The sequence below is a fragment of the Buceros rhinoceros genome, unplaced genomic scaffold, assembly GCF_000710305.1.
Source record: "Buceros rhinoceros silvestris isolate BGI_N320 unplaced genomic scaffold, ASM71030v1 scaffold9798, whole genome shotgun sequence".
Taxonomy (NCBI): domain Eukaryota; kingdom Metazoa; phylum Chordata; class Aves; order Bucerotiformes; family Bucerotidae; genus Buceros; species Buceros rhinoceros.
In genome coordinates, this window is record NW_010425075.1 from 47,741 (window position 1) to 71,190 (window position 23,450).

The window sequence follows — 23,450 nt, forward strand, 5'->3', positions numbered from 1 at the left end:
ATATTCAGGTTTACTTATTTCACAGAGGTTTTTATGGAAGAATCAGTCTCCCTGTTCTCAGCATCAAAGAATACTTTTATCAACACTTATTACTTCTAGAAGTTCTTCCAAACTCCCTCCTAATTTGTGATTATCATCTGCTTGATCCTTCTTAGCCATAGGAAGTATCTTACTATGAAATTTGGAAAACAGCATGTAAAAATGCAAAATTATACCAATTATTTTTGTCAGTAGTTTGTTTAAGAATATTATGTAGTACTAGTAATAGTTTGCATTAGTTCATTTTTATCCTTTTTATCATCTAACTGTATAATATCTTAAAAATAGACTGAAAAATAAAAGGCAGTAAAGCAAGTATTTTTTAAAGGAAAGGTTATGTTTTTATTTCAACTTTATTTTTTATGCAGGAAGCAACATACAACATTTGCCATACAAGCTTTTATAGTGATTGAACCTTCCAAGTTTTATTTTCAGCTATATTCAATGTACTTCACTCACTGTTCCCTCATAGAAAATGGAAATAAGAGTAATTTCTGTATGATTTATGAAGTGCAAGAGAAATTAGGAAGCTATTATGCAATTTCGCATGGGAAATTGCAAGTTATTCTAAGTTATACTGAGGGGTTTTTTTTGTATTGGAATTGCGTCTAGTGGAGTTGACATCAGCAGTTTACTATAAGGGATTTACAATGTCTCAGCTTATTTATATAAATAGTTCCTTATTTACATGAATAAGGGAGACCACCTGAAAAATTGTACCAGCTGGTGCTAAAAGTTCTTGTAGAGTCTTTTCAGAAAATATAGGCAAATGCAAACAGAGAATGAAAGGAACAAATACATAGAATCTGTCTTTTAAAAATGGAGTAGGTAGATGTGTCAAGACAGGAATCCCAAGGACATACGAAGAGTAAAAAGAATGTTTTACATTAATTTTGAGTTTGTTAAACTGTGGGATGAACCCCCTGGCTAGCTAAGATTAAACAGTCCTGGGACAAAATGTAGTGAATTATATTAAAGGGTCTGATATTTTCCTCTAGTTCTGTTCATTTCCTGCCATCTGAGTACAAAAGATATGTTTAGGCTCCCTGTGCAAAGCTGAAATGTTTTTCCATGTTGATCTGTCCAAAGAGAGGGTTGGTTCCATCTGCTGGGATGCCTTGAGGGTCAACAGTGTTCCCAGGAACATACAGCTGGAGGGCTCCATTTTGTCATACCCCCACCAGCAGCCCACATGCAGGGACTGCGTCACAGGGCAAGCGAAGCTGTATCAGTTCAGCACAGACAGATGTGAAGAATGCAAATGTCCAATGCACCAGGACCCAGCTCGGAAGTCAGGTGAAGGGGGGGCCTCTACCAGTACCAAGATACCTACTTTGTACAGGAAATTTCAACCTTCAAATAGGGAATGCTGTGTGAGTGTGCGAGGTGCTAGGGATTGTCTTTCCATTGCGTTGAACAGAGTGTCTTACAAATCAGAAAAAACTAAGTTGATTTAGATTACTTTTTTGATCAAGAAAGATCTAATCTCATCAATTTTAGCTTCAGAAAGTTTTCCATTTCATTCAAATTAGGTCTGGGATCTTAATGGTTCATTTATTAAGACAACAGGGAAACACTAAGAATTTACATTTTGGTTTTCATTTCAGCTGTTTGTACACAAAAAGAGGGAGATTATTATTTTTATCTTCAAGTCATTTGAACAACTGAAGGTACTGTTGGAGTCCTGCTGCATTATCATACAAGAATTTTTCTGTGCCCATTTCCAGACTGTTTCCACATAAACAGCATGGGTTTATTTAAAATAAAGATGTTACATTCCCTGTAATCTGGAATACTTTCTGAGTGAGAGTTCAACTTTTTTAGTTTTTCTCAAGTATTTCACAAGCTACTTGTATTATATACACATGCTGCATGAGAAAAGGGGCATTCCCCTTAGAGGTGAAAGAGTCCATCAACATCAGCAAAACTTAAATGAGCACCTGCAGGATATCTCTACCTGCAGGGAAGGGGAAAGGGACAGTCGTGTTAAAAGGAATGGACTGGAACCGGGAACATGCGGCTCTTATGAAAATGACAATGAAAAATTAATTACCACCTATACTAATCTTTTTCATCTGAAACAATAGGCACCTGTATCAAGCTAAGCTCTTTCTAATCGTGCCAATTTCAATAAGTACTTTTTCCGTACGTATGAAATGTTCTTGAACTATTTCTTCCACACACAAAGTTTGAATAGGTTTTGTTTTAGCAATGAGTTGACTTTTTTTTGTGCCGTCGTACTCTTGTATATTGGAATATTCATCCCAAGCTGACTAGGGAAGGCTGATAAGTTACACCAGTCAAAATGTAAAGTTCTCTCCTGAGCCTGTAATCTCAAGACTGTTTCATTATCAGCCATTTCTCCTGAGAGTATGAGAGCCCTCAGGCTAGTTCACATTCTTTGTTGAACTCCTGGTACTGTTTACCCTTCCTTCCTACTGAGACCACCTAGTTTATTTGCAGCAAAGCAGGTTACTAACTGCATCCATACTCACACAATATCACAGAATCACAGAACGGTTTTGGTTGGAAGAGACCTTTAAAATAATTGAGTCCAATCATTCACCTGCAATAACAGGTCACCGTGTTCTTTAAATATCTCCAGGGATGGTGACTCCATCACTGACCTGGGCAGCCTGTTCCATGCTTGAAAACCCTTTCAAAAGGGTTTAAAAAAATTTTTCCTCATATCCAGCCTAAGCCTCCCTTGGTGCACCTGGAGGCCATTTCCTCTTGTTCTATCACTTGTTACTTAGGAGAAGAGTCTGACCCTCACCTCGCTACAACCTCGTTTCAGGTAGTTGTAGAGGGTGATTAAGGTCTCCCCTGAGCCTCCTTTTCTCCAGGATAAACAACCCCAGTTCCCTCAGGCGCCCCTCATAGGACTTGTGTTCTAGGCTCTTCATTAGCTTTGTGGCCTTTCTTTGGACACGTTCTAGCAAAAGACTGAAGAGGGGGATGCTCAAAATGCACAATGTAACAAGACTAATAGTTTAATTGTTAAAATATGGCATAGTAATTATCTCACATATATATTTTTAGTATTTCAGTGGTTTTTTAGATTTGTTCTTTGTCACAGTTGACAGTTCTGTGGGAACTGATGAGCTTTCTTTTATTGTATATAACTCATTCCAGAAAAATTAATTAAAATAATTGTTTCAAGTTGAGAATGCTATGAAGAAACAGCAGTGACTCACTAGGGTTCATTTTCACGATCTATTTGATGTACATGTTCATATTAAGTTGCTGCTGACATATTATTGTTTATATAGGTCAAGTGCATTTTTCGTTTTCCTTGATTTTTGGTGCTTACTTAGCCGATGTGACTGAAGAAACTGCAGTTTTTGTTTTACACCGTTTTCATTTGCTTCTGAGAGAGAAAGAGCCACAGACATCCTAGAATGAGTATGCAGTTACTGCATCGGGTCAGCCTAAAATTCAGATAAATGCTCCAACAGAGTAGAAGTTTTGGATTGCAACCAGAGGGTGACAACAGGACAGTCGAGTTGAAATGGAGAGGAAAATATGGGCCTGCATTTTCCTGATGGCAGTCTGCCAGTACCTGCGGGGAAGTTCTTAAGGTGAGAGCAGGCTCTTGCTGCAGTGCGTGGTAGGAGGACAGAAGACAATAGGCATATGTTTAAACAAGAGAGGTTCTAGCTGAATACAGGGTAGTATTTGTTCACCCCGAATTCAGCCAAGCAGTGGAACATGTAGCCCCAGCAACGTTGTGCAATATCCATCCTTAGAGATTTTCAAGCTGTGAATGGATAAGCCCACAGCGACCTGGTCTGATCTCACAGGTGACTGTTTCCAGCAGAGGATGGATTTAAAGATCCCCCAAGCTCCCTTTGAACAGAAATTATTCTTTGATTCTGTAGTTCTGTGCTGTTCTACTTAACCATAATAGGTCCCATGAGAGTTAGGTGTCCCTGCTGAGTCTTTCTACTTTTTTTTTTTTTTTTAAAAATTCAGCACATTTCATACAAATCTGCTTCCATACAGACTCATTGTCTCTTTCTGTGTGCAGCATTTCCTGAGTTTGATGATTCCTGTGTGCGTCCCGCACACTTACCTCTGCTTTTCAAATTCTTCACTAGCAGTACCCCCAATAAGAAGTAAAACTTCAGTATTTCTACTTAACTGGCTTTTTTAATCTTGGCAATAAGATTTACCTGCCACATCTAGCTCGCTGTAATTAACTCATGCAGCAGAGTACGTGGATACTGTGCTTCCTAACCACAAAACTTGTGGGTTTGTTTACTACTTACTAGGTAATGCCAGATGCTCTCAGCATTGCATATTGCATGGAGTTCTAAATAGACATGTTGTATTTGGTTTGCCATGGTCCTAATTTAAATAGCTATTGTATGTCTAGAGTTAAAGTCAAGTAGTTTTTTTGGCTTTCTTACTTGTGTTCACACATATACCATTGACTTGTTCTTCAAAACTGTTTTTGGAATATTTCTTTCGAATTGAAGGTAAAACAGATACATGCTTCTGCATGTCTCATTTGATGAAGATACGTAGTTGGCTACTTTCAGTCTCCAAAGATGGTGAATCCACAAGCTCTCCTATGCAAACTTTCGCTATGTAATACGCAGCTTGTGAAATATCAATTAAATTGCTAAGCAAATGATTTCTCTCAAAAAAAAAAAAATTTTGCAGAAGACTCGTTGCTTTTTCCCTTTTCCCCTACAACTTTCTTTTCTTCCTCAGCTTCCCCTCCCTTCTGCAGGCACACATATACAGACACACACACAACAAAAGACAGAAGTTTTTTTCTTTTAGCTCTGTCTTCCTTACTCCTCCTGAGTGCTACAGCATGTCTCCTTTCTCTGCATGGGTCTTCCCTTGGTCCTCCTCCATCCTCCCTCCACACCTGAATCTCACCTGAATTGACAACTCCATCTACCTTCTCTGTGGTGATTACCCATGAACCTACAACTCCAATCTTTCCTTTTGCCTTTTGTCCAAAAAAAAGTATTGACCTGTCTCTCTGACGTCTCTTTGTGAATTTGTCGGTGCTCAAGGACAGTTCTTGATCAGTCACTCAAATCCTTTGTTTCTCACGTTCTTCCTTAACTACTGTAGAAGACCGAACCACCCTGCCAGTTAAGCAGCAAATCACTTCTCGTATCTGACTTCAGATCCAGGCTGTCTTGCACATTCCTTCGCACTGCTATTCTAAACTACTCTGTTTCCTGCCCACCAGATCACTTGATGTATTTTACATTAAGCAGCCACTGTACAATAAACAGAGAATCTGGGCAAGGACAGGCAAACCTCATTCTTTCTCAGCCAAGTACCCTAAACACTAGGCTGTAGTCACATTCTGTCCTACTTATCTTTTTTTCTGTCCCTGTAACTCTAGCATTCATAGCCAGAATGGAAACCAGTAGGATAGAGAACAATTCTAAGCCATAAGAACTAAGAGATTTGGGATTGAATTTCCCTAGGACGAGATGTTAATTTAACTTATGCCTCCTTGTTTCTAGGCAAAGGACCGTCTGAGTTTATTTTTATCCCAGTGAGGCAATAATTTGTAGTCCACACATTTTTTAAAAGCCTGTGCCCTGTTTGCTCAGGTGGCAACCCCTGAAAGTGCACTGCACACTCAGAGTGAACAGAAACACTATTACAGACTTACCAGAAAAATACAATTAAAATTGCTCTAAAATTACAAAATAATCTTTGGAGATTTTGATATGTGAAACTGCTGTTGGTTTCTAAGGACGTGAGGCTGATTGATCTCACAATCTATAGGCCCCATTCCTTACAATATCGTATTATCCTGTTGTCCAGTATAAATCACACTTAAAAGAGGGTAGAAATCCCAAAGATAATAGAAACATACAATTTTCCTGAAAATTGTTTTCCTCATGTGGAAGGAAAAATTGTTCTGAATGTAATTAACATTTCATTCCATTTGGCAAAAGTTCATATGCATGCTGGCCATTCAAGCCAACTCGTGTAGAAGCCCCCCCACCAGCATAAGCTTATCTCCAGTCCAGACCATAGCCTTTCGGTGTCTTGGCTAATGAAGTATCTTAGAGGATGTCAGGAAGGAGGAAGCTGATATTACAGTGGCAAGGTGAAACAAATTCTTAGAAACTCAGGCTTTATTGTTCCACTATTCGTAGAAAAATGGTTTTTTTCCAGGCTGGTCTCAGCTTTAATCATGTGTTATTGCCACGTTTTAGAACTTAACTCCTGTTGACTCAGTATTGCAAAACTGTTCCTGAAAGAGATTTTGTTCTCATAAAATTACAGACTTATTATATTCAAGGGCACAGAGTGTTAGCATTGGCCAAGAAATGTTTGGTGCAACTGAGGGTATAATGGATAATCCACTCATCACAACTTGGCACCATCAACATAGGTCAATACTACTGTGTAGAATGGAACTGTCTGAATATCGTTTTGTTTCATACCAGCTGTTCGTGATTCAAATCTCATATTCTGGCTTGAGAAGAAGGATAAATCATTACGAAAACTGGGATGAGTATTCTCTTCCTCTGTGCTGCCATAGTCATAGCTGGCACAGAGCCTATCTCCTCAATTCACAATGTCCTTAGTGTAATGGGTTTACATGGCAAGGTTTTGGAATCGGGTGAACTACAGGAGTGGCTTCTCTGAGAAGCTGCTAGAAGCTTCCCCTATGTTTGCTAGAGCAAATGCCAGCCGGCTCCAAGATAGATCCACTGCTCACCAAGGCCCAGCCAATCAGCAACAACACCTCTGTGATAATGTAATTAAGAAGGGAAGAGAAAAACTGCACAATTGCAGCCAGAGAAAGGAGTACGAATATGTTAAGAAAGCAACAAGCCCATCAGCAATGTTGGTAGAGCCTCTGGGCTAACATACTTAAACAGAGGGAAAGAAAGTCGTGCAACAGCAGCTGAAGAGAGGATTAAGCATATCTGAGAGAAACAACTCTGTAGACACTAAGGGCAGTGAAGAAGGAGGGGGAGGAGGTGCTCCAGGCGCTGTAGCAGAAATTCCCCTGCAGCCCATGATGAAGACCATGGTGAGACAGGCTGTCCCCCATGCAGCCCATGGAGGTCCGTGGTGGTGCAGATATCCACCTGCAGCCCATGGAGGATGGTGGATGTGGCCAGAGTTGGCTGTGACCCCCAAAGGAAGCCCATGCTGTAGCAGGTTCCTTTCAAGACCTGTGGAGGACCCCTGAAGAGAGAGGAACACATGCTGGAGCAGGTTTGCTGACAGGACTTGTGACCCTGTGGGTGACCCACACTGGATCAGTCTGTTCCTGAAGGACTGCACCCTGTGAAAGGGACTCTCACTGGAGCAGTTCATGGAGAACTGCAACCTGTAGGAAGGAACCACACTGGACAAGGTCATGGACAACTGCCTCCTCTGGGAGGGACCCCACACTGAAGCAGAGTAAGTGTGTGAGGAGTCCTCCCACCGAGGAGGAAGGATCAGCAGAGACCACGTGTGATGAACTGACCTCAACCTCCATTCCCCAACCCTCTGCGCCACTGAGGAGAGGAGGTAGGGAGATCGGGAGTGAAGCTTAGTCCAGGTAGAAGGGAGGGGTGGGAGGAAGGTGGGTTTAGATTTGGTTTTATTTCTCATCATCCTACCCTGACTTGATTGGTAATAGATTAATTTTCCCCAAATCAAGCCTGTTTTGCCTGTGGCAGTAATTGCTGAATGACTTTCCTCTCTTTATCTCGATCCATGAGCCTTTCGTTGTGTTTTGTCTCCCCTGTCTAGCTGAGGAGGGGGGTGATAGAGCGGTTTTGGTGGGCACCTGGTGTCCAGCCAGGGCCAGCCCACCAGAGGCAGGTGGTACAGCCAGACTTCATAACCTTGCACTACTTTCATCATGTAAGTAGGAGGCTTTGCAGGGTTTTAAAGTCAAACAGAGGTGTATAAGTAAAGCTGAAGGAAAAACATGGGCCTGCATTATTTTGTAGATGCTAAAACCAACAAAGACGCATGTTCCTCAGTAAAGAGAAGTGTGCTGTCACTCCGAATTTTTTGTGAAGTGATAATCATTAAAACATTCTGGGATGTAATTTCAGTGCAATCACTGAAAATGTCACTCAAGTAGAAATGCCAGGCATATAATTCTTGTTAGGGGTTACCAACCTGCATGCTAATGGAAGGAGAGAAGAAAATATCAAGAAATGACAAAGCTTTAATTTTCCATGCAGTTAGCCAAACACAAGCAGATGAACTTTCTGAAGAATGACAGTTTGTTCCCAGGTTGAGAATTTATATGACTTATTTAATGGTTTGGCTGTAAAGTCAAAAATTAAGTGGTTTGTAAAGGAATTCGGTCATTGGCTGCTGCTTTTGTTATGAACACAGTTCCTCTAAAAAAGGAATCAGATTTTGACTAATGGAAAAATGTCATATAAAAGAAAATAAAAAGAGATTCAGGATTAGAACCAGAATTTCCTGAACATCAGTGCCAGTTCTTATACATATTCACCAGTGGAAAATGAGCATAGTGGAGCTCTAACACAAAGCTCTTCTCAGAGCTGGCTTCGTAATCTCTCCCTTTCTCAATGAGTGGAATTAGTTACAAATTTTTGCTTTGAGTGTTGTCCTGAAGGGCTAGACAGTCTTATGCATAATAAATAAATGATAAATAAATAAGCTAAAAATAAATCATCATACTTGGTGTAGCAACATGTTGGTTGCTGTGCACTTCTTGATTTGTAGATTTTCTGTGTGTGTACTGTTGTATACACAGAATTTTGAAACTACTCTAGTTATACGCAGGTATAAAAAGCAAGCACATTTTCTCACATCAGAGTTTTTGAGACCTAGAAAAGAGTCTGTGACCTCTTCCTTTCATAGGCTTCATATGCCTCAGTATTTTCCCAATTTCACCTTTAAAAGAATTTTGTTTAAGCAGTTAAAAGGCTGAGCAATTAAATGACAGTTGGTAACTGAAATAGTGGGGCAGATTTTGATAATGCAATGTGTGTGCACAACTTGCAGAAGCAGTGTTCTTTTGCACCGCTGGACGAAGAATGTACCAGAAATTGCTGTTCAAAACCTCCTCTCTTGATTTGGTTTTCCTATCCCAGGTAAAATGGGCAGTGAGAAGTGGCTAAATGTTGCTGTATCTATTTATCCTTCCAACAAGTGGGGCATTGCCTGTCTCTTGTCTGAATAGGATAACGCAGCATTCTGACTGCTCTTACATCTTCTGTCACAGGGTGGTAACATACCCAGGCGTGACGTCAGAGGTTGAGTGCTCTGATCGACACGCCTGTGGCTCTCAGTCTGTGTGATTCGAGGTGCCTGTCCTGAGTAGCTCACGCTACAATCCAGGATGGAGAAATGATGTTTTCTGCAGCATGCTGCTTCATTGGCAGTAGGCATCTGAAGCAGTTTAGGAACGTTGCAGAGGTGGCTGTTGAACTGAGCGTGTCCAGACTACATGGATTTAACTGCATTTAACTACAAAGGATTGATCTGTATTGTCAAATGGCTACTTCGTAGAAGGTAGCTATGTAGATGAAAAGTCAGACAGCAAATGTTTAAATGTACCTAGGGCTCTGAAAGTTGAAGAAATCTGAGAAAAGAAAAAGGAGAAAAACATTGTTTATAGTCCAATGGACTTCTATGATTCACTTGGTCTACTTATTTCTAAAATGTATGTTTACATCTAAGGATTTCAAAATGCCTCAATTACCCACCCATACTGTCTGAAACTAATTTGCCCTCAAGGTGCTATTGCTACTTGTGCTGTCTTGAAAGACCACCTCCAGGCAACCTTCAAAGGCTGCTCTTCATCCAGATAGCAACTTTGCAGGCTGAGTCCCCAGCACTCTGAGCTGTGCCTGGGACAAAACTCCAGGGAGGAGGGAGGAAAGGCGCCTCTTTTACCCACTTCTGTGGCTGGCTCTTACAGCTGTTTCTGTGTGCTTGAGCTGCTGGTGGTACAACCACACAAGACTGTTTTACCGGCAGCCTTGTCAGAGGTGTAACAATCCTTTTCGCATGCACTCTGAAAGATGCACAGATTTCAAGTGGAGGGAGACCCTAAGGGAGACAGCTGACTGTTCTGGCTGCAGATTCTCACCATGCCCAGTTAAACAAACCATCTGAATGGGATTTGAAAGTCTGGTGCCAGTATCTGTTAAGCAGTGTCAGATCATATATTCAACATCCTGTCAGTAGAGCAATTCAAGGATTAAATTAAGAGTAATTTAAAACATGGACTGTAATTCTCAATGATCCTTCCATTTAAATTATGTGAAATATGCCGATACTTAGGGCATGCAGCCAAGACGATGCAGGCATGTGACCATACAAGGTATCACTGAAAAGGCAACGTGAAAAGATGCAGGTGACAATAATGACTGAAGTATGGGTCCAAGTTTCAATAAAAATGACTTTTATATCAAGTGAAAAGGTCAGGCTTTATGTAAGCAATGATTTAAAAGTCTGTGTTGTTATTACCTGAATTAAAACCCACAGTTACAGCATATTTTCCTCCTGCCATTTCATAAATGTCAGCATAAGGTTTTTATTTCAGGGATTGTGGAAGAAATGTTGTGGATTAAATGCAAAACGAGTGTTTTTACCATTTGAAATATGATTGGGTAACTGGGTGCCTACAAAAAATTACTAATTAAAGTGTATTGCAATAGTATATAAGACAAAATGGGTTGATGTTAATTACAGAGGCTGATAATTGATTCCTAGTGATCTAAATTACCATGCTTAATTTTTTTTAATTTCAACTGTTAGTAAAACTCACTAGTTTGCTGCAATTTAGTACGAGGTCCACCATATGAAGGGCAACCATATGAAAGTTCCTGATACTTACGGCTTTGCAAATATTAAATCCTTCTAAAAGAAATGTGATTGATATTTTAGATTTATTACCTTCACATTTTCTTTCTTGGACATTTTTGTGAGATAGCCTTTTTCCAATTAAAACATGCAGACCTAACATTTCAGATGCTTGGACGTAAAAAGTTTTGTCTACCTGCAGCTATTGAAACTTTTGAGGTTTGGTCAGAGATTTCTTTTAGGTGAAAATCAGATGCTTTTGCTTGCAGGCAGTTCTGAATTGACCACTCCAATACCCCAGCCTCATACTTTCCCTTTGGTCTCTAAACTCTTGAGGAAGCATGGCATTTCAAAGGCAGAGGACTCCTGTGTTGACTCCAGAGTTCCAAGGTGAAGCCATTAATCACTATAATGAGGCCTATAAAACTTGATGATTATCGTACATGCCATAGAGCCAATCTGAGACTGTGTGCAAAGAGGGGAAAATTTCACAGCCACTGACACTGTACACTAAATCATGAATCAAGAACATTTACTGAAAGAAACAGGTGTAGCCAGATGCATCAATACATGCTATAACCAACAGTCCTTAATTTCATTCTGAGACTTTTTTCACCAAATAACAGGAATGTACCTAAGAAAAGTATTAAAATAGATTTTGGTCTAGAACAGAATATATTTTTTATTCCTTGAAATCTTTTCTTCTCCAAATTCTGTTTAGTAGCTATTTATTCATTATTTAATTGAGAAGCGTGCAAGCTCCACAGAGGAGCAGGGCGATCTGAAACACTCAAACGTTGTATCTAATTGGACGTGCTTGGTGTTAAAGCAGAGGTAAAGGGGAGGCATTCTTATGTCCTTCTTTTGTTAAAACTAAACACTATCCATAGTCCAAAACCTAATATCCCGTAATTAGTTAATCTTTATTCGAGAAGCCATGTTTGCCTTTGCTGCACAATGAAGATTTCTCTCTCTCTGCAAAATAAATTTCAAGTAGTTTCTTGACACGTATTATTTACTCTGCCAGAGATGCAAATATTAACTGTTAGAAGAGCATTCATCAGTGAGAGACACAATACGGCCCTTGCAGTTTCTCAGGAACAGAGCAAGTGAGTTAATGAATGAATGGGTTAATGAATGAATACATTAATAAATTTACCTTTAACCTCCAGAGATGGCAGTATAAGCCTATTCTGTAAACAAGTACATAAAAGTCTCACAGCTTGCAACCTCAGGGTCATTTCCTTATACTGCAAAGCGAAAAATCCGAAACACAATTCACCATGACTGAGAATCTCCAAGGAATAGCAGCTTGGGATGAAGACTGGTGGGTAGATCAGGTTAGTGCTATACTTCATTCAGTTTATGTGTTCACAGTGAAGAAATCAGAAGGGAAAATTGTTCTCCTGATCAAAGGGTGAATTCAGTTCTTTCAGAATGCATACTGCAGCTTTGAGGAGCTTCGGTATTCTTCCACTGAAAAACTGTAATTAAATAAAGACAGTTTTGATGGAAGATGAGCATCTTTGTGGAACTTGACAGGGTTGTGATACAGCAGTATTGATACTGACGCTGTTTTGGTGTGTAGAAAGTTGGGAGCAGTTTGAACATTTGACTTTCTGTAATGAGACACTCATGAGGAAGCTGTGTGTTTTACAGTGACGGTAGAGATTAATGCCACATGTGTAAACACCTGTAGAAAATAATCTGTTTATAAAATGTGTTAAACACTAGCCTACTCAGGAATTAGATACAAAATGCCACCAAGATCAGAGCTGAGTGTGATAAATCTATCACACACACAGATACTTCTCTGCGTAACCACATATTTCTGTACTAAAGGGAGTATAATGCCTTAGGTTAGAAGAGCCAAAAGTTAAATTACTTTAAACTCAGGGAAGTGAAGGCTGAACCTTGAATATTGGTTTATGCCCATTATTGTCAGCAATTTCTGTCAAATAATGGTAAGAAAAGACTTTCCCCTCAGTTTTAGATTACGAGGATAACATTGTTTCATTCCTGTAGCTAACCAGCGTGCCACTTGATCTGTCTGTGTCATTAGTGGTAGCATTTAGCGTGCAACCACAAAGCTCTTTTATCAACAAGTTTGGAGCTCAGAGAAGTAGGTTTGAGGAATGCTCATGTTCACAAATAAGAGGACATTGAGTGTTTATGTTGGTTTGATTGGAGTAGTAGTTTTTGGTAACTGCTCTTTTACAGAGTAACTCTACACTTAGGCAATTCAAGTATAAATGTACAACGTGTACTCAGAAAAAGACAAAGAAGCGGCTACTTTTACGACCTCATACTGAGGACCTCCTGAAAAAGAGAACACCAAAACACAAAACACATATTTGTCCAATAGTTTTCTCTGCTCCGACTGATACTGTTAATTACTGAGCATATTTGTGAGTGAATAAGAACATTTATTCCCCTGCAGCCAGGTTCTTTCTGTTACAGCCTTAACACAGTCATAAAGCTTTGAAGAGACTCCAGACACAGACTCAGCCAAAATAGGCTTAGTGGAAGGGAGTATAGAAACTGTGCTAGAGCTAAGGTCTCAGCTTTCTTCCACATTACCTTACCGATGCTTGCAGGCACTAGGATCCGGAATATGCTTTCCTCCACCCAACCCCATCACTGTTCACTAAGAAAAGCCTATCTGGGGATCATATCCAGTGGATGGAGCTTTGAAACTTAAAGGGGTTGTTGGAATACATTCAAATTACGACTTTATCCAATCCTTTACTGCCCAGTGCCAGCAGATTATTTGTTCTTTCCCCCTTCTTTGTCTTTTTTCATTGTTTCTTTCCCTCAGATTAACTCCATAACCTTCCACGTTCTTCTCTGATCCTCTGTTCCCTTTACTACTTTCAAAATCCTGTTCCTTTGCTTCTTGTAGAGTTTTAGTCATTTTAGTCTCTCCACAATAAACTTCCTCACCTCTACACCAGCATCTTCCCCTAGAAATGTTACACTAGCAAGACATTTCATGCCATTGCATTGCTCCTTGAAATTCTGTATTTAACTTAAAAATGTGAGAAATTTTTCATCACAACATGTTTTCATTAGTAGAAAAAAAGTTATAATAAAACTGCAATTATTTCTATAAATTTCAGAAAATGTTTTACTGGAAATTTTCAAAACAAAATGGTTTATGTTGATATTTGGTATATTTGTTCATTTGGGAATTTTTCAAATTTGTATGCATTTGCTTTCGTTGAAAAAGAATTTGTTACATTCTGAAATCACATTCTGAAGTGAATTTTCTAAAACTGATTCTTCATGGGCAGTTTCCAGTTGACAGGATATTTTGAAAATAAGTTGTGATTAAAATAATCTTTAGTTCCAAATCAGAAATATTCAAGTTTTGACCTGCTTGTTGTATTCCTTTCTTCCACTCTGTATTATTAAATTGTTACTTACATTTTCAGTTCTGAAGAGCAGAAACTCTTCTTTGTACAGGACCTAAGACAGGGGGATTATGTCTTTGTTTTCAGGACTATCATAATAAAAATTATTTGAATAATGATTATTTGATGTAGAAATACTTGGGTGAGAGTCATTGTCCTGGTTAATGCAGGAGGTAAGGTGAAGTCTATCACGAACATTTTCAATCACTCCAGTGCTTGAGGCGCTATTATAGCTTTGGTAAAAAACATGTTTTATGTCTGTCTTATTATGTAGGGATGTGTCACCGGTTCATGATATCATTTCCAGATGAAAGCACTCATGGAACAGAATAAAATTTGCTGGTAGGATAGCACTTTATGTTTCAATGTAGTACCAAGTAGTAGAAATCAGAATATGCAGAGGGAAGTCCATAACTGTATGTTTTCTCGCAGAACCAGTGTTCCTTTTAAATGCAGAACAACTGCATAATTTTTAAAATGTCCCTGTGAATTGATCTAGATGTACAAGGCAGCTTGTATGTTGGGAGAATTCTTTTAGCCAATCTTGAGTCAAACTGTGTTGCCAGCATTCACGCTCACAACCGTATTTCTGTCCTCTCTAAAACAGGGTGCGCTGCTTCTTCAAACTACATTTCACCTTATGTCAAGATTGATTAACTTCACTGCAAACATTATTTCTGCCATATTCAGTTGTATGTATGTTAACTATGCCATTTTATGTATGCACATAAAAAAAATTATCACCCTCAATTAAGTCTGATCCACTGTAACAGCTTAATGTGTAGCTGCCAAATAATTTAATGGTATTTTTATTGTCCTCATTAGCTTTACTGAAATGGAGCCAAACAAATGAATATCCTGGTAACTGAGTAATACAGCTTCCCACCTGGTCTCCAGGAGACACAGACCATTCTTAATGTTAATTGTAAAAATATTCTACTTGGTTTCAAATTGTTTAAAGAGAGATTTTGTAAGAAATACTATGATGAATGTAGTCATTTCAAAGTTATTAATTGAGTGTATATATAGTTTTTCCTGCTCTGGCAGATAAGTTACCCATTGAAGCACATCTAAATTATTTCATGGGATGGCAACAGTTAGTTAAACATAGTCGGGGGGTTGATAAAACATGTAATTTCAGTCTGTTAGAGGCCACTTAATAAGGTAGCCCCATAGATGAGAGGCTGATGTAGGTCCATATCCTCAGGTTCTGACAGTAGTGAAGCTCAGCAGCTGCTCCCAGTGGCGCGGCACAGGGACACAATAAATGCACACAGAGGCCACACACATCAGTGAAGACACAACGTATACATATATCTGTGTATTTGCTCAAAAAAAAATGGATGGCTGTAGTAGCTGTGTCAGTACCTGAATCAACTAACACAAAGAGTGGGTTTTGTTTTTTCTCTGTGTTTTAGGAATAAAGTAGTGATACTTCCAGTAATATACTAATCCTGGGGGTTTTTTCTGTTGCAGATTATCAAGTGATCTGACATTCATGGAAGAGAGGAACAAAAATCTTCCTCACACATGAATTCTTTAGGTAGGAAACTGGACTTTATATTTCATGACTATGCTATATATAAATAATATTTTAAATTATTATGGCAAAATAATGACTGCGGAGCTGGGCTTGGTATTTGGTAGAGATTAACTTCCATCATATGTCAAGAGAAATTTTCAAGTTCTAATATAAATTCTAAATTCCAAATGCTAAAATCCTACTTTTTACAGCTTATGCTTTTCTTGTCTGCAAAAGACTGCTGTAAAAATAAATATCCTGAAATTATGGCTAAACTACAGACTACCAGGGAAGAAAACAGAATATTCAGGAGCCATGAGACTGGTAGAGGAAGATTGCTATTGTTAGCTAAGTCATGTTTTACGGGAAAAACAAAGCAGTAGAGGTGGTGTTCAGAAAAAAAAAAGAAAAACGACGAGTAGGAAAGAATCCGGTTTTAGCTGTTGTTATATTTCTAGTATGAGCCTGAGCAAAGTCCTTATCATCCTCTGTTTTGGTTCCCCACCTGTAAAGCAGCAATAATGTTGCTTTCTTCTTGCTGTCTTGGCTTTTCTTGACAGTTTAGATGTTGACAGTTTGAAAATGAGTTTCAGGCTCAGTTCTGTAAAATCAATAGAAGTTATGTGCGTAAATACTTTGATGGAGAAGTAAGTGTCTAAATTATGTTCAAGAATCCGGAGTTTCATGATTTTTCTTTTTCAAAAATGACTTAGTCTTTCAGACCAAGGAGTACATATCTTTGATGTACTACATGAGAGAAGTTGTTCCATTCATCATGTTGACTGCTAATCAAAAGGACTAAAAAGTGTCATTAGGAGAAGGTTTGTTTAATAGAGAAATATAGGAAAAATATATTAGAAAGCTGTACATAGGCTTTTCAGGTGAAATCTAACAGAACATGTAGGTCCTTCCAGTTTATGTAACACAGAAATATAAAGTGCTTGGTCCCAAGAAATTAACTGGATGTCTAGGTTCCCTCACATAGCCAACAGCAAGAACTAAGCATCTTCACAAAGCACTCCTCAAAACCCGCGTGCTAAAAGTAGCCACCCGGAATCAGTTACAGGAACTTCAGATCGAAGATACGTCTGAACTCCCTATCTTCTTTGGAGCCTATATATCCCCATGAAGGCTGTAATGTGTCCTTGAAGGAATCAGAATTTGGAGACTTCCAATTAGGGCTTGTTCAGAGTGGGAAAGCAGAGCTCTATACACACTGCTCATCCATGGCTTTCAGTTTGCGGTATAATCCCAACCATCTCTGTCATTCTGATACACGTGTAGTGATAGCTATGTCCAGGTCTTGGCTAGGGACAGATATCAGCGTTGGCATTTGAAACTCAGCATGGGAAGACTCATGCAAGACACAGTACAGTTGAATGCGTGGCCAGTAGGATTCTGGATGGCCCAACAGACTGTCACTTTCTTGCTTTATTCTGTCTTTATTTCTACTTGGTTTCATACAGCTATAGTTCAGCCTTTCAAATGGTAATGAACTGCAGTGTTCCGAGACTCCTTAAGCTGCCTTCCCCCTGGCCTCAAAGACGAACATTGTTTATCATCATAACTAGTGGGAATGTGATTCTTGTTCAGTACAGCTTGGTAAAGTACTTTCGGTGTTAGATTTCTTTCACAGCACAAGCAAAGTTTGTGATGGACATAATGTCATTGCCAGTGGGTGCTATACAGTTGTTCCCTTCCTGCAAGCCTGAAAACATTGCAGATAGAAAATTTTTCCATTTGTGCAGAATGGAGTAAAGACTTCTCCGTCAATCACAAGAAAATTATCCATCAGCATAGCCAAGAACAAGAGAGAAAAAAGTGTGAGAACTAGAACTCAGGACAAGGATATTTTTCTGATTCCAGTATTGATATTTAAGTTTCAGCCTCATCTAACAGCATCGTAAGCACAGTTTTCAAACCTACAAGTTCGTGTTATTATTAATGCAGAGTAGGGTTATTTTACAAGAGAATCTCACATTTCTGTGCATTCTAAAAACCCAGTATTCATTTCCATCAAGGCACAAGGATGTTTTCTGGGATGCAGTTTCTAGATGTTGAGTACTATATATCAGATGTATTAAAAGGGAGAAATTCAACTCTAATATCAGAATGTAATAACTGTGTTGCACTTAAAACCTTCAAAAAGAAGGCATATGATCTTTTAATTATCAATTACCCAACCCTTGGTTTTGCGTGACATTCTGGCAAATCAATGTCCACTCTGTCCCTTATAAAAGAGTGCATTCAGTGCTAAAAGTGAGTGAGGCATTCCCTCAGATCATCTTCAAGAATGCTTCTTAATCTTTTATGAAAACATTCTCAGCTCATAGATAGGGGAGAAACATTTTTAATACAGTTATGACAAAGTGGCATTATATTTTCTATTAAAGCAAGTATTTTTAAAAAGCAAGACAACTCGCCAGAAGCCTTAGAAATGATACTTGAACCACAAATACCGAATGCCAGGCAACCATGGAAACATAGGCACTGGAACAAATGGAATATGGTTAATCTGCCTGGGGCCTCCTGGCCACTGCTCTCCTGCTGCTTACATTCCTTCAGAAAGCAGTACAAGTATCAGAATGAAGCTGTTCTAAGATGCTTTTAAGCCAATACCAACCTGGCATTCTATGAGTCTATCATTCCATTATCTTCAAATAAAATAGAGGTTCTAATAATTCTGTAATAGAAAATGTTATGGAAGCATTAAGTCCTCACTGTAAAATAGCCACCTCATACTACTGCACCGTTTTCTAACTGTTAATAATTCAGGGTGTTTAACTTGAAGTGAAAGACTGGCCTGGAAAGCATATATTGGATCACAAAGTCCAGTCCTCAGCTATCACAGAGAACCATGTCATATATATTTCATAATAGATCAGACTACCTGGGAAAACTAAATGGGATTTTTGTGTTTGCAGGACTATTCCAGAAACTCACTGCTGCGATGGTAACATTTTTCTCAAAGTCTTGGAACTAATTATTGCCATCTGTTCCTGTTCCAACATTTGCTAGAGTTTACACATTCTTAGTTTCCCTGTTTTGATGCTAATCTCCTGCTATGTTTATGGAAGACAACCATCCTTGCAGGGAGTAAAAAGCCAATTCTCTAAATCACCATCATGGGACAGCCTGTGTTCCCTGCTCATCCTTGTAGCTGTGTTCAGAATCTGTTCTAAATAGGTTAACCTGTTGGGGTTTTTTCCGCAAGTATAGATGACCAGAATCGTATGTACAGTTTAGTCTGTGGCGCTAATAGGACCACACTCCTCTCTTGTATCTCTCCTGTTCTTTTTCACAGCCGCATTACAGAAGTGGTTCACAGACATCTCATTTTTAAAAAACAAATGCTCCAAAGGAAATACATTTGGTTTTGAATGCATTCATTTCATCCTATTTCTATTACTTTGGTTCTTTAGGTCTTCATTTTCCAAAATCATTCTGTTTTCCTTGCAGAGTACTCTATTACAGCTCTTTTTTGATGATGCCTCTTTTGTCATATTGACAAATTTCATTCTTTCACTCACTGTAATCAGTTTCTCTTTCTGTCAGTTCTTCACACAGAAAAGATACATCCATACAAGTAAAAAAAATAATCATAGTACCAGTTCCCTATAGGGAAGCACAGTATGAATCGCAGTTGAAAGTGTCATGTTTTGCAAATGTTTGAACTATTTCTAGAAATAATAAAATATTGTAAGTCATATCACATGTAAACAAAATAGTTAGTGTTTATAGTTCATTATTTCACCTACACTTGAGAAAAATGTGCTTTGTTCTTGCATGAGCTCAATGGTCTGTGCTCTGCATTGTATAACACAACGAGTTTTCAACTCATTTCTGAAGTTAAACACTAATGTTTGTGCTTGCTGTTTGTTTACAGTCATAAAATTTGCATATGCTTACACAAAACTGGAATTTGTATTTAAATGGTTTGCTCTCCACTGCCTGTATACGCACAGATTGCTGTAAGTGAGTTTGAAACTAACCCAGAGGCAGTTTCGCAGCCTGGAGCTCAGTTAACATGCGTGAAATGTGCCTGGATGTTTAGAAGTGGTATATAGAAATGTAGCCAACTGTTGTTCCTCTCTACGTGGTCCACAGTATACCTGTTTCAGAGTCAGTTATTTAACTGGTACTTCATTCGTCTTTGCGTTTGAAATACACCTATATGCTGATGGGTTATCGTTTTTGATATAGAAAATGAATTGCATAATGACGTTTGAGTCATCTGGTAAACCATGGAGAAATTTTCCTCAGCAGAAAGACAGCTTGTTCCCACGCTGTGCTATACTGAATGAGCTTCAAGCGTACAAATACCTGTCAGATGTGCTAGGTAGAAGTTTCCTATTTAGATAGTAATTTGTTATTCTGTAGTTTCAAGGAGTGAGGCTGGCTAACAGCCGGCTCCAGTCACCATCCCCACGCGGGAAGCATACTGGTGGGAGAAGAAGGAGGTCTGCTTTGTCATTCTGGCTTTTCTTGGGGCTAAGCAAACAGATTTTGTAGCAACAGAGATTCCTGATCACCCTGAGCTGTAACCTGAATTCTGAGGACATCTAGTGGCGTCAGCCCACAGCTGGAACTGGGTCTTCACAGCTGGTGGCTTCCCACTTGCAGCTCCGTATTTCAGCCGAGTTCTGCCACACTGCCTCTGGCTTTTGCCGGTCGAAGAAAGAGGGATAATTGCATCCCATCTTGCATTCTCGCCTCATAAATTAACTGTTAAGTTAGCTACTTTTTCCTTGGTTTCTTTTCTCTGGTCTTGGCGTTTCCACTTTACAGCAAAATCAAATGCAGTGAAACCAGTGAGGTGAATGCGCCGCAACTGTTGCATTCTTCAGCTCAGATGATCCTGAATTCAACATTGCCAGACCCATATATTCAGAAGTCATGAGATTGGCTCAAAAATCTTAAGGTTATAAATACATTTTTTATATTTCCCTTTTGCCTTCTGTTTTCAGGACTTTCAGAGTTCAAATATGTGGAGCTGTTCTTTCTATCAACAGGGGTAAAAGTGTATTTTTTGTTACTAAAAGGCTGATTTCTTAGGTAAATTATGAGTCTAAAAGTTAGAGCTTAAAGAAAAGCAACACATGGAGCCAAATAAATTTGCAGATAAACATGCTATGGAATTCTAATCCTAGCACTGCTGACCATTGAAAGACCTACTTACTACCTCCTTACTTCAAAGACATACTTACTGTCCTGAGATTCAGGTTTTCTGCTTCTGAAGTGGAACTACAGGTGTTGCCACACCTTTTTGAGAAATAACAAGAATCAGTGAGCTGCAATTCAAAAAGGGCTTTGATCAAGCCGAGTGATGCGTGATACATATTACATGTTCAGTGTTGTCACTGACAGTTGCATGGTGGCGTATTTTACAGTGAGCCCTTGATCTGATATTTCCTCCTGAGGAAAGCAGACATCATGAAGCAGAAACTGACATCATCAATTCTGATTACTTTGCTACTTGCTCTGAATGTAGTGGGACTGATTGGTAAGTACACCACTTCCTGAAACTCTTGGTTTTCCTTAAAGCACTTTCTTTAGAAAAGTCTGAGGCTTTATCCAATCTATCCTGACCACCACTGGAGCCTGTATGTATTGAAATTACTTTCTTCCAAAGTTTCCTATGGAGATTTTGAAAAGGGCTTGAGTCCCCTGTTCTTTTTATAGCAGTTTAATGACTGTGTGGTGGTCCTGATGACGAAATGCACTCATTCCATCCCTACGCTCACTCCATGCTTGTCACCTTCTTGGGAATTAGCATCATATGAATAGTAACGCTCTTAGAGATAGTGGTATGAAATAAATGTACACTTAGGTTGGAAAGCCACATGCTTTTCATGTCAAAATGTATGTAAATTTATGGGCTGTGATCTTGGTAGAAGATAATGACAAGAACTCTTCACAGGAAATATTCTTAATGTATTAGGATTATTAGGGAATATTCAAATAATTAATGGATACATTCAGGTTGCCAATAGACAAAATACTCCATCCAGCCCATTGATTCCTTCTTTTTATTACTTGTCTTACCTATAATTTACCCCAAATACATGCTATTAGTGGCATTTTGGTTCTGTTGCAAAGTTAAAGGTGAAATATAATTTTAAGATGACCTGAAGATAAAAAACTTTTGATATTTTAGACGGGAAAAAAAGGTTTTACATTTAATTCCAAGCTTTTTAATTTATTTTGGAGATAACGGTACGCTTTTTCTAAGCAGGTTGATTCACCAAATTCAGTCCATTAGTTTCAAATAATGTTATTATCCTCAAAAAAGCATTCCTTCCTGAATTTACCATTCAACAATAACAACAAAAAAACATCTTCCAACTCTAATATAACTAGCTGGATTTCTGCACTTCCCTAGGTCAATCATACCCTGGAAAACCTAAGATAATAAGATGTCGTTCTCTAGAAAAGGAAACCTTTTCTTGTTGGTGGAAGCCTGGCTCAGATGGAGGACTTCCTACCAATTACACCCTGTTCTACAGCAAGGACAGGTAACAAGTGGTGCATACATATTCTGTAAGTAAGTGATCAAGCACTGATTATGACAGAATAAGGGAATGATAACATTAATTTATGAAAGTGTTTTTATGAATCTGTGTTAAACCTCAGATAGCCAACAAGAGCTGCAAGATGAATGGCTTTCCGTTGTTGGAAGAAAGCATGACCACTACCAGTCCCAAACCTTCAGCCTGTCCCTACTGAAACTCATCTGACCTAAAATCACACTGGTCTACAGACATGCTGGGAAAGGTGTAGTTTGTCCATCCTATCATCAGGATCAGCTTTTAGCTGAATGGCATGCTTCTCTGAGGAGGGGAGCATCAAGGCAGCGCAAGGTCATAAGGTCTTCCCCGGGACAGCAGGGCAAGGCCTCCATTCAGCGCCCATCCCACCTGCCAGCCAGGGAGCAACACAGCTCTGGGCATCGGGCACCTCCTTGCAGACAGCGATGGGCTGAGGCCAGGCTGAGCCAGGACATCAGCCCACAAGTCGGGGCTAGCGCATGGGGCCCCATGACTGGGAAGGGCAGAGCTGTGTTCCTCGAGACCAGCCCCACTGAGGCAGGCTGAAATGGGGACGCGGAGGGTGTGGGGGGCCCCCGCGAGCCTGGGCATGGGCAGTGAGGGCTGGTGGTGCTTGTGCATTACTGGACACAGCAACACCCCATTTGGAGAAAATCTGTAGAGAGTCTTTGCTTCCCCTTCTGGATTAGTAGCCAACCTTGAGGTTCCCAAAATAGAATAAAATCAGATGTGGGTATTGCATCTCAAAAGTTACTGTTTTGCTAAAGTCCGTGACTCCCTCATGCCGTTTAAGAATAAATTGTGGGTATGTTTAGCAACTTCGCTTAACCTGTGCTTCTTTGTACAACTGCCCTTTCTTCCTGAAAACAAGAGGACTCCGAACAGGGCCAAGGAAGCAGGGAGGCTCAGAGATTAAACTTCCTTGAACAAATCCAGTGAGGTTCCACATAGATGAGGTAAAGCCTCAGACTTCCCTGCTTCAATTAGATAAACTCCAAATCATTTGGTGTTAATCGATCAGGAAAGATGTCGCCTTTCATGAAGTCACCACACTCAACAATTCTCTGACAGCTTTTATTTTGTCAAAAATCAGATGTTTCATTCCTGATCAAAACGGAAATTTTAAAGAACATTTTAAGT

General features: G+C 39.3%; 1 protein-coding gene across 2 annotated transcripts in view; it reads left to right on the forward strand.

Moving 5' to 3' along the window:
* Positions 1 to 23,450, forward strand: part of PRLR (prolactin receptor) — a 58,680-nt gene that overhangs the window by 21,584 nt on the left and 13,646 nt on the right. Inside the window, exons 2-4 of one of the 2 annotated variants that reach the window (XM_010141005.1) lie at positions 15,717 to 15,783; positions 21,153 to 21,265; positions 22,145 to 22,277. In XM_010141005.1, coding sequence (XP_010139307.1) covers positions 21,196 to 21,265; positions 22,145 to 22,277 — 203 coding nt within the window. In that variant the 5' untranslated portion in view covers positions 15,717 to 15,783; positions 21,153 to 21,195. Of the gene's footprint in view, positions 1 to 15,716; positions 15,784 to 21,152; positions 21,266 to 22,144; positions 22,278 to 23,450 lie in introns of those variants that run through there. The other variant, XM_010141006.1, reaches the window with a different exon arrangement.